Genomic DNA, 11,430 nt, shown 5'->3' with positions numbered 1-11,430 from the left:
CAAGGCAATAAATGATTATGTAAAAAGTACATATATTTTGGATTCAATCCACTGAGTCCCAATATAGACACAGAGAAACACAGAACAGTAAAAATGCACAGGTGATACTTACACTGAAAATGATCACTTAATTCAACAGCCAGGGTCTCTACAGGCATTATTATTATTTCCAGATGTTAAAGCAAAGAGTTGTTTCTATTTTAAGAGACATTAGTAACAGTGAACAATGTACACACCTTCACACCATATTTAACTTTCCCTGCATAGTGTTTTATGATAAAGGCAGGTTCCATCACAGCTGGAAATTCAATGTAGAGGTTCCCTTCATGCTGGCGCTTAAATTTGTCTAGCAGCGTTTGATTTGTGGCTTGCGGGAAGCTAAATAAAGAAGAGAAAAACAAAAAAGTTTCTTAGTTGTTGATTTTACACTTATTCCCATAAAATATCCAATTACAGGTGAATATATCTAGTTCCTGAATCATTAAATTATTAGTTCAAAAGTGATTCACAGCAACAAACTAAGCAATATTATTATATATAGGCAACAACGTATCTTTAGGGCTAAAATTGATTAGCTGTTCACACTTTTTCCAGCACACAGACACTATCATCTAAGGGCTGCCCAGTGGAGGGACAAAACAGTGCTGGCCATATCAATGTACTCACATCAAAGCAAAAACAACCTTAACATCACACTTCAAACAAACTGGAGTTTATTATTTTGTTTCCATGCAAGAAAAATGAAATGTGTGAAGCAGCCCTAAGAGAGCACTATTTTATCATCAAGCATTACTTCAGCAGTTATAGAGCAAAACAATTTGCACACTAAAGTCATTGGACTTCTGGTACCCATTATAGAGACATTTTTTCACCCTCACATTTTAACACAAGCAAACTGAGGATCTTAACTGCTAGCAGAGGTAAGCAATCAATTCATGCACCCGAACGGTCTAATAATCACTTTCAATTGTAATTTATTGGATGGATTTTTAATACAGTATTTCCCCCTTGTGACTTCATCTCCTATTAGCCTGTGCTAGAGATGTGAAGGCCTGGAAAATCCTCCTTTTTAGGAACCTTGCCTGATTGGGAGGGGCTCCACACAGGGGTTAATTTGTGTGTAAAGTGGAATGCTGTGGATGAGGACATGGCTGGCTGGCACCCTAAACAGCAGCACTGCACAATGTAACATTTTCTTGGTCCCACTTGTCCCATAGAGATAACCAAATTAACCTGAGTGAGAGCTCTCATCCTGGGACAGCTTGATCTTGCCTAATGGTAAGGAGAACTTTAAAATATGTGTGAACAGAAAGTGATTTTCACGTTTAGGCTGCTACTTCCTTGCAATAAAGGCAGTGCTATAAGTAACCTGAAACCTGATACTCACAAGTGGGGGGGGGCATACTCACTTGCTTTCCTCATCCAGCAGATGGAGCAGCCCTGTTGGCTTTTTACTGATGAGGTTTATGCAGTCAGAGTTGTCTGTGTATTCTATGTTATGCCAGGTGATGCCTTCCAGTCTGTACTCCTCCTGGGATGGAAGCAAGTTGCATTCATTAAGGCAAAAACCCATGCACCATTTAAGCAGCATTTTGAAGCAAACCGTTAATCATTTGTTTTCCTACACAGTGAACAATCGAGCCACATGCTAACAATCTCAATAAGCCTGTATCTGAGGGCTGTTGCTGTGATGTGGTTTCCAAATACCTGTAACCATAATAAAACAGGACACAATTTTCATATGCAATGGCAATCGAGTGTTTCCTACATCATGTGTAAAGTATGAAGCTGTGGCAGCATCCCTGGCTCTGGTGTTATATCAATCAAACTTGGCTATTATCAATGTATCAATTTGTCACATTTTTGCACCCTGTGTAGACACGGGAAGTAAAACTTGTGGGGGAACAGGGCAAGAGGTCTTTTCAAAAAAAGCAGGTAGCCAAGATGATGTCTCTATTCCCTACAATCCCACAAGGGGTGAGAAGGTGGCATATGCCTAGGACCAGCTAAAGTTTTACAAAAATGCTGGCAACTCAAACTGAAGGCCTCTGAAGGTGTGCAGAATTTCAATAGCAAAATGTCCATGTGTCCATGCAGAGCCTTCCCTTTGGAAATGAAATGCTTCCAACTGTCCAGAGCAGAAAAATTCATGTTGTGTACTATTGCGCACCTAGCCAGACATTGTATAAGATGTGGCCTAAGGTGAGATGGCAGGCCAACATTCCACTGAAGGGAGAGAAGGGAAAGGCTGGCATGGTCTTTACATCATTTGGGAAATAAGAAAGCATGCATGCAGTGTGACTGAATGAATCCTAACTTAGGGAAGTATTTGATTGGCAGTTCCTATCTACAGCATACAACAGTATTTAAGAACAATAGAGTAACACTCTAACCACCACCTGGGGGGTGGATGTAATGTAATGAAATTTCTTTCAGGTGAAATTTATACCAATATTAGTAAAAAATAAAGCAACAATGTAGTTTTAAAGACTTACTTGCTCCAGTTTAAAGATGTGTCGGTTAAAATAGTGTTGTAAACGTTCATTTGCAAAATTAATGCAAAATTGTTCAAAGCTATTACTTTCATAATCTTCAAACCCAAAAATATCCAGTACTCCAATGGACAAAGTCTGCAACACAAAGAGAAGTTTTAGAAATATTGCCGCGATACCTGAATTTGCCAGATTGCTCTTTTCCTGGACTGCCTTCAAGTCAATCCTGACCTATGGCAACCCTATGAATAGGGTTTTCATGGTAAGCAGTATTCACAGGTGGTTTACCATTGCCGTCCTCTGAGGCTGAGAGGCAGCGACTGGCCCAAGGTCACCCAGTGAGTTTCATGGCTGTGTGGGGATTCGAACTCTGGTCTCCCAGGTCTTGGTCCAACACTGTAACCGCTACACCTCACTGGCTCTTTGCACAAGATTGCTCAAGAACACAAATAATTAAGGCACTTGCAATCACTGGACAGACTTGGTTCAGATCATAAGTAAAAATAGATTCTCTGTACACAAGTCTGAAGACAATGATTCCACTGGGTCACAAAAGTCCAGAGATTTCTCCTCAGACTCAAACCATTGCTATAATCTACTCTTCATTTTACCAAAATGGATAAATATAAATATAAGGATGGATAAAATCTGAGCTGACAGTTATAGAGAGCTGATAAGATACCAGCAGAAATGTAGTCATCCAGGGTAGTGTGTGTGTGTGTCACAGACCTATTACTTTTTTGGGAGCAGGTTCCCAGCCAGGTCCCTATGCATAAGCCATTCAGATTAAAAGGGGAGTGAGTCAGCTACTGAGAAGACTCTTCTCAGTAGCTAACACACAGCCTGGCCTTTCATGCTGCTTGGCTGCTAGGGATGGCTGCTGTAGTGGAGTGTAGACTCATGAGACAACAGGGAGAGCAAGGGAGAGGAGGGAAAGTGGAAAAGGGGGCATGGCTATGAGGGTATGTGGCGTGACTGTCATGAAGGAACCCTGCACTTCTTAATTTGCTACTATAATACTGTGTACCAGTTAGAACACCTGACAGAAGGACTCTGTGTGAGTGTGAACAAAACAAACTGAAAAACTAAATGTTTCTTCTGAAGTAGTTTTTCAAAATGGAGGTGTCTACTTATTGCTCCGAAATTATTATAAGTATCTTCCATACGCTCAAAAGGTTTTGATCACTTACAGCAGTAAGATATTTTAAAGTATATCCAAGAAGTGTTACTAGTTTTATGAAAAAAATTGAATTGAAAATTTTCCCTCTGTTCTAGAAACAATTATTTGGCAAATTTAGTAAAACTAAAACAGTATGCCATCTTAATTTGGATATGCTGTATAAACCTCTCAAAAGACCCCTCCACAAGCCAAATCAAAACTTCATATTTGATTTGGGGGGGAAATTCAGCACACGTTGAGCTGTCTAAATGTTATATTCAAACAAATTTAAAGCTCTACTTGGAAATTTACAAGTACTAGAATACTTGAAGATCCTCCGTGGCGCAGAGTGGTAAGTGGCGGTAACACAGCCGAAGCTCTGCTCACGGCCAGAGTTCGATTCCAACAGAAGGAGGAAGTCAAATCTCCGGTAAAAGAGGTCGAGGTCCACTCAGTCTTCCATCCATCCATGGTCGGTAAAATGAGTAAAGAAAGACCGGGGAAGGATCTGGCAAAACCACCCCATATATACGGTCTGCCTAGTAAACGTCGCAAGACATCACCCTAAGAGTTGGAAACGACTCGCACTACAAGTGTGGGGACACCTTTACCTTTACCTTTAGAATACTTGCAAATCTTTTAAGATATGACAATGCAGTAGCACATATTTTTCCCGATACTATTCAGATTTTAAGAAAAGAAATGAAGGAACTGTAAACTGTTAACATGAACAGCTATGTGCATAAATGTGCTTCCTAGAGACAGTCACCTGAAAAAAAATCAATTACAGCTTTTGATTTAAAAATTTAACTGAAACGGTATCTGTTCCAATTCCATAATCTGATCAGCACTGAATCCAGTGTATTACTAGTTTTATTGGAGAGAGAAGAGAATACATTTCTAGAAGTGGAAAGTTTTCCAAGAAAAAAATATATACAGCAGTGAAAAGTTTCCATCCCACATCACTGCATCTAAGAATAACTAATGAAACACCAAAGCAACACACTTTTAAAATAGCTTATGTTGTTGATATGCCTGCCAGGTAGCATTTTTAGACTATTTTATAACATGTAACTTTTTTCTATAATTTGAATTATGAATATCACACACATGCATTAAAATAACTGGAAATATCCACCAAAATATTTTACAAATTAGCAAATGAGACCAGCAATTTTACATTTATTTTTACTATCCCTATGAAGTAATAAAACCAAGTTACACTCAGTTATCTATCTAATTAAAAGTGTATATTTACCCATAGCTCATGAAGGAAATTGTTAATGGTAAATTAATAATGAAATCAAATTGTTTATGTCAAATGAGAAGTTTTAGCTAAATATTGAGGCAAGCACCTGATGAAGGCCACCTGAAATGAAACGAACATCTGCCATTTAACTCAGCTTGGAAAATGCACAACGTAACATACATCACTCATTACCAACAACGTCCCTCTCCCTGTCCCCATTTCTAATACTATGCCTCTTAGGCTGCAATCCCATACATGTCTACTTAGAAGTATGCTCCATTAGCTTCAATGGGACTTACTCCCAGGTAAGTGTGTCTTGGACTGCAGACTTTACCTACTTCTTTGAGAATTCATAACAGCTATTGCCTTTATGGGGCCCTCATACTCTACTAGATTGTTAACATCTAATGACTATGGGTCCTGCTGGTCACAGTTGCAAGTGCCCCCCCAAGCAAAATATGGGGAACAAACTATAAATGGAATAGGAAGATCAATCCACTAGGTTTTCCTCCTGAGCACGCTAATGCAGGAGTTGCACTGAACACAGATCTAATACACTACTACTGTGGTGTTTGAATGTTTCCAATATCTTCATTATGTGGCACTGATGACACAATCACACCCCAAGGCCAGGTTTTCAAGCTGGCCTCTTAACTATTACTATGTGATATAATGGAGGAGGCATTTTGGACCTAAGCAGGGTTTTTCAAATTTATTTACTGAGTGACTGATTTAGGGGATTTCTGTAACAGACTTCATTTTAAAAAGATTCTGGCTTTTTAATACAGTATTTTTACTTTCTGCTTGCATGCATGAAAGTGTGTGAGTGCTGTCCAGTCTATGCTTCCAAAATTAATAAATATTACCTTTTAGGACCAAATCTTTGTTCTAAATCAAGGCTCAGCTAGAACAAAATATTTCTGTTCCATGTCTGAATGCATGAAAACATATTCAGTTGTAAGATCTTCTTTTTACTGATCTGGCGTTACAAGCTTTAAACATGGTTGTGTCATTTTTTTTTAAAAAAGGCTTCTATTTAGCAAGATACATGAAACCACTGTCAAAACATTTTCACAGAGAGAGTTTAAGTCATAAAGATACGTTTGTTTTAAAAATCAACTATTACTGATTTACTAGGAGACAAGTACTTAATAGACCACAGAAGTTATGACCCAAGTTTGTCGATATCTTTAAACAATATTTGACTTAGAACTCTGATGAGGTTTTGCTTTTCCTATTTTAAAGGTAACAGATCTAAAATTCTTCATACCAAATGTAGACATTAATATATGAGAGTCAAAAAGCATACTGCTCATTTTGCATCGGTGATTTCCACTGTAAATTAAAGCTTTTAAAATTGAAGTTGGGTGGGTGGGTCGGTAGGTGGATGAAAGAGCTGGCTGTTTTGCAATGCCATAAAACCCTGTAATATTATAAGAACACCAAACCAGAACACACTATATAGAATTAACTCCCACAAGCAGGTCTCTGCAGCAGATAACGTCACCAGTATATTATATTCGTGAAGCTCATATCAAGTGTGAAAAATGACCCATACTGAGCCAGAACAATTGGGATTTATTTGCAATCTGCTAAGTGCTGAACATTATAGTTATCTGCTTGGGGTGCATTAAGCCCAGAATCCTAACTTGATTGGGGCAGTCAGGAAAGCTATGCATTAAACATTCAGCCATAAAAGAACACTGAGTTTATAATCTTATGACATCTGAGAGCAATTCCTTTAATCTGTCAAGTGAAACTGGGGAAAACTGAGGAATTAATTCACATGTCAAGAATAAATAGCAATAATTCATCTTGTGTTAAGAAAATAGTAATCACTAAGGCACAGAGCTGACCTACAACATTCAATACCCATACTTTCTCAAAAGGTGACACCTGGCCAGATTAAATGATGTCCTTTACTGGAATAAGCTTCTGGAGCATTGGGAATAGAGAGCATACCTTCTAATACCACCACATCTCTCCCACCACTGGATGTAATGTTCTTAAAGTTATATACATGTAAAATCCAACATGCATAAACCTGGATTTTATCTGGAATATTAACTGCATGATCAGGGTCCATGCTGCCTGAATGCCAAAAACATGCCCACATGTGAAGAGCCAGTGGTGCTGGAGGAAGGACATGTACATAGAAAGGAAAGGTGCAATCTCACTCCCTGCCAGACAGGTGGATCCATTTAAATGTATTGTCTGATCTGGCCCACTTGATTGCTGCATCTGGAACTGAGGCCTTTCCCTCAGAAGACTTCTTTCCTAGGGGCTCTGCCCCATAATGTGCAGCAATTCTGACACAGCATGAGAACCTTTATAGAAAGCAAAACATTTAGACTTGGTCTACCTCTAATTCAAGGTTTTAAAAAAATACTACTTAAAGCTGGTAACTCATTGAAACACTCAAAGTGCTTGGTTTTGCAAATGGCTCTTTGGTAGGAAAAAAACCCCAGGAAGACACCCTAAATGCCCAAAGAGAGATTTATTTCAAACCCAACACATTTCAGAGCGATCCTTCCATGAGGGCACTAAAAAAAATAAAAATACATACGTTCACAGGAAATGGGATTGTAGAGTATAACATTTTCAGCCTCATACTAGATGAAAATTATGGAATTACTTATTGTAAAAAATGTTTTACAGTAACTTAAAATATATGGAGAACAAAATATGTATCTAGCCAAACCAAATTAAGAACACCTTTAAAAAAAGAGACAACTCCAAAAACATGTCAGGCCTAAAATAAATCTTCCTTCGAGCACATGAAATTGTTGCCCCCTTCTCCTCCTTCCAGTTTGGTTTGGTGCTTGGCAACTGGCTCTGACAGAAAGCAGCAAGATTTGTCTGAGAATAATAAAGGCATCCAGTTCACATGGCTTACTGTAAATAAGCAGTACACTGCTCAATTGCACCTGCCCATCTGCTTCCTATGCTGTGCCTGGGAGAAATAAACCACAGCGCCAGCTTAGTGTTATGTGTGAAGCTGTGCTCTGGCTTGCTATCTCCCAGTCCAGCACAGAGGGGAGAAAGGTGGGTGTGACTGAGCAGTGTGAACCAGCATGCTGCTCATTCACAGGAAACCATGGTTTATGGTTTACCATTATATGTGAACAGTTCAACATAACCTTTTCGAAAATACCTGGTTACCCAAAAAAACCCAAGCATAAAGTATCTGTTTTAATGTCAGGCATGCATCTCTTTTTGATGTGATCATAAAGCTGAAATGACCGCCATTTCTCACCAGCTGCATATACAATGTTCTTGTTAGAGACATGCAAATTTACTCCCAGGCTAGGTGTTACCTTCGTGCTCTCTGCCAAGTCCTTGGTATTTAAAAGTGCATGGTTAATTCTAAAAACTATCCAATCGAACAGAGCACTGTACAATGATTTAGCCATGGAATTCCGCACGGTAACAGCCTATAAAATAAAAATAATGAGTGAATTATTCTGAGCCATTAATATTATTTTCAGTGAACATTTACATTTATATATATTTTTCAAGGAGTTCAAGGTGGCATATATGGTACCCCCCCCAGCAATCCTCACAACCACCCTGTGAGGTAGGTTAGACTGAATGTGTGTGACTAGCCCAATGTCATCCAGTGAAACTTCACAGCTAATTAGGGATTTGAATTCAGGTCTCCCTAGTCCTAGGCTGACACTAACCACTATACCACACTGGCTCTTACAATTTTTTTTATTAAATACTCCAATAAAGGCTATTTTATTACTTCCAAGCTATTTCATTTGCAACCTGGATTTCCATCTAGGATGAGACTGGGTAAAGAGCTTGGTCTCACATACTCCCCAAAGTACTGCTTCACTCTAGCAAATAGTGTTTCACCAGTTATTTTCTGTCCATGACCCCAAAGTCCACTCCTGGTATCACCTTGGGGAGAATAACACTGGGGAAGTAATAACATCTATACAAGCCCCCCACCCCTCAGTTTCATCCCATGAACACAGTAACAGGATCTATGTAACATTCTGACTTCTTTCATCACCTAATACAATAATTACATTCTCTAGGGTTGAAGCAAAAACTATTTTGAAACTATTTTTAAAAAACTATTTAAGCAAAAACTATTCTGAAACTATTTTGTTGAGTTTACTCAAATATGTTGGGGGGGGAGCCTTCTTTAGTGTTGTCAAGGAGCTTGCGCCAAAACCTGCTGCTTGTTCATAAGTGCCATGGGTGGGTTGGGGGACTAAATGAGATTTGCAAAGTGTTAAAGGACAAAACAATCTATGCCATATTATACAAGGCTACTGCTCCCAAGAATAAAAATATTCTGAAAGGAAAATGAGCCAAGATTTCATATTAAGAGATAGAATGGAAGGTTGTGGCCTGCTGAAACTGTCTTTGTACACATTATGTGGTTCTCTGAAATTATTTTTCATTTCATTCCTGGTCCATATGAATCGCTTTATTTAAACACTGACAAGTGTGGAATTTATACAGAGTAGATGTAACCTATAGCGTTAATTAAAGAAAAAACCCAAGTCTTTTTACTAATTACCTCACTATCAAAAGGAACACCCACAAAACAACATTGCCAATAACTGCCAGTAACTATTTTAAATAGAACCTTTGCCCCAATACAGTGAACTTTGCACAAAGATCAAAGAAGGCAGATTTTATCAGCAAAGTTTAACTTTGATTAAAAGGAAGTAAAAGACGCACCATTTGCCATTTTCTTCCAAACATTCCCCCATACTGCTTCTTACAAGGGAAAGAGGGGTTTCTTTCAATTCAACAATGAGACTGTAGAACTGCTGGGAATGTCTAAGTTCTGACTTAAGTAACAGACACTCAAAACAGTTTTGAGATCTCCAACAAGGATACAACAAACAAGCTAAAAAATTACTACAGGTTGCTTTACTCATGGTCCATGTACAAAATGGACCCCTGTGTTAATCTTCCCAAAAGTACACTGTGTGAAAGCCCCAATTATCTGATTCTGTGGTATCACTACATGGTGGCTAGTAAAGTGGCCCCTCGGAACAGCAAAAAACCAGAGCAGGTTCTACAATGAGGCATGACAATTATACAAAGTCAGGCAGACAACGAGATGACTCTACTGCCTTTCCTTGCACAGACCCACCTCCATTCTCCTTTGCCTCTGCCTTGCCTCCCCATTTGGCAGGAATTCTCCCGACACAGACACATAAAAACTGGGATAGGTTATGTGTCAGGAGTAATTTAGTAACTTCCTTAATAATTGTTTTTATTTCTCTAGGGAAGCTCATCTCACCTGGATGCGGAACAACCTGTTCTCTACCTGATACCACATCTAAACTCACATAATTATGTTAACAGAGAACAAGATAAAAACAAGGATATTTTAAAATAACGTTTGCAAGACTAGAGAATAATTCCTCCATAAGTCTGCTCTGCCAGTTATTAGAGCAAGATGCTTTCTTTGTATTTCGTAAGTTACACCAGAGGGGAAAAAAGTTTTTCCACACAGCCTATGCAAAGTATTTAAAAAAGCACACCAAAGGAACCAAATTAGCTTTAATCCCGAAAGTGTGATTTAACTGGATTGTTAGATGAACAGTTTAACATACACCATAAACTGTATTTTCTTCAAACAGAAAATAGATGCTTGCCATATTGCCTCTTCCTTCTCTCCAACTTCTTGGTCTCTCTCTTCCTCTGCTTCCTATACTGATGTCACATCTTACATATGCCACTACTGTAGTAGCTAAAGCCAAATACATGCATATCATCAACTGTACACTCATAGATGGTATGTGCAACACCACTTTTTAGCCACAAATATTTCTTAATCGTGTCTTGTTTTTGAATATGGCCTCTTGCAAAACCACTTGCTTGGGCACCCAGGAGGAACACCCTCAGTCTGAGAGGACAGAGTGTGTACTCCACATTCTGCTGATTCGGTTCTCCCCCTCAAATCCATTTCAAAGGCAGCATTGTTATCAAAATGCCTTTTACAACAATAGCATCCTCAGAACAGAGGTCCACCATTTTTGGCAGAGCCTCAGCTCTATACATATTCTCACATTATCCACTAGGAAAAAATACATATCTCTACTTAGTGCCTTATTTGTTTGTCATCCAAGAATTTATGAAACTGCTACAAGAGAACATGAAGGAAACGTGCAACTAGGAAAAGGAAAGGATAGGCCATCTTTTATAAAATCTAAGACAATGTTTTGTGTGAAGTCGCAATTGTAGTTTAGCACTGAATTCTTTATTACATTGGAAATACCGTGTTAAGGACTTCTCCCTGGAGGCTTGTCTGGAGATATCTTAAAAAGGATGCTAGCTAGGATAGCATTCTCCTAGCAGATGGAAGATTTGGCTTCATGGCTCACTCAACAGGAAGCGGCAGTTCTTACGCAAAGTGCAAGCCATTTGAAAATGTTCCCTGACAATTTGAAGTGAAACATTTATCTTAACTGTAAACACATGACTAACAACAAGCAGCAGGCAATGATGCAACCAGGGAAGTCAAGCCATTACTTTATTCTTTGCTTCCAGTTCAG

General features: G+C 38.7%; 1 protein-coding gene across 7 annotated transcripts in view; it reads right to left on the bottom strand.

The window, feature by feature from the left end:
* MYO9A (myosin IXA) overlaps positions 1-11,430 on the bottom strand; it is a 160,740-nt gene that overhangs the window by 70,190 nt on the left and 79,120 nt on the right. For all 7 annotated transcript variants that reach the window (XM_061595942.1, XM_061595939.1, XM_061595937.1 and 4 more), the window contains 4 exons: positions 8,218-8,334; positions 2,496-2,630; positions 1,410-1,531; positions 237-378 (listed from right to left, as the gene is read on the bottom strand). In XM_061595942.1, the coding sequence (XP_061451926.1) occupies positions 237-378; positions 1,410-1,531; positions 2,496-2,630; positions 8,218-8,334 (516 nt within the window). The remainder of the gene's footprint in view (positions 1-236; positions 379-1,409; positions 1,532-2,495; positions 2,631-8,217; positions 8,335-11,430) is intronic.

The sequence above is a fragment of the Rhineura floridana genome, chromosome 14 (assembly GCF_030035675.1).
Source record: "Rhineura floridana isolate rRhiFlo1 chromosome 14, rRhiFlo1.hap2, whole genome shotgun sequence".
Lineage (NCBI taxonomy): Eukaryota > Metazoa > Chordata > Lepidosauria > Squamata > Rhineuridae > Rhineura > Rhineura floridana.
This window is presented reverse-complemented; position numbering and strand designations above follow the sequence as displayed.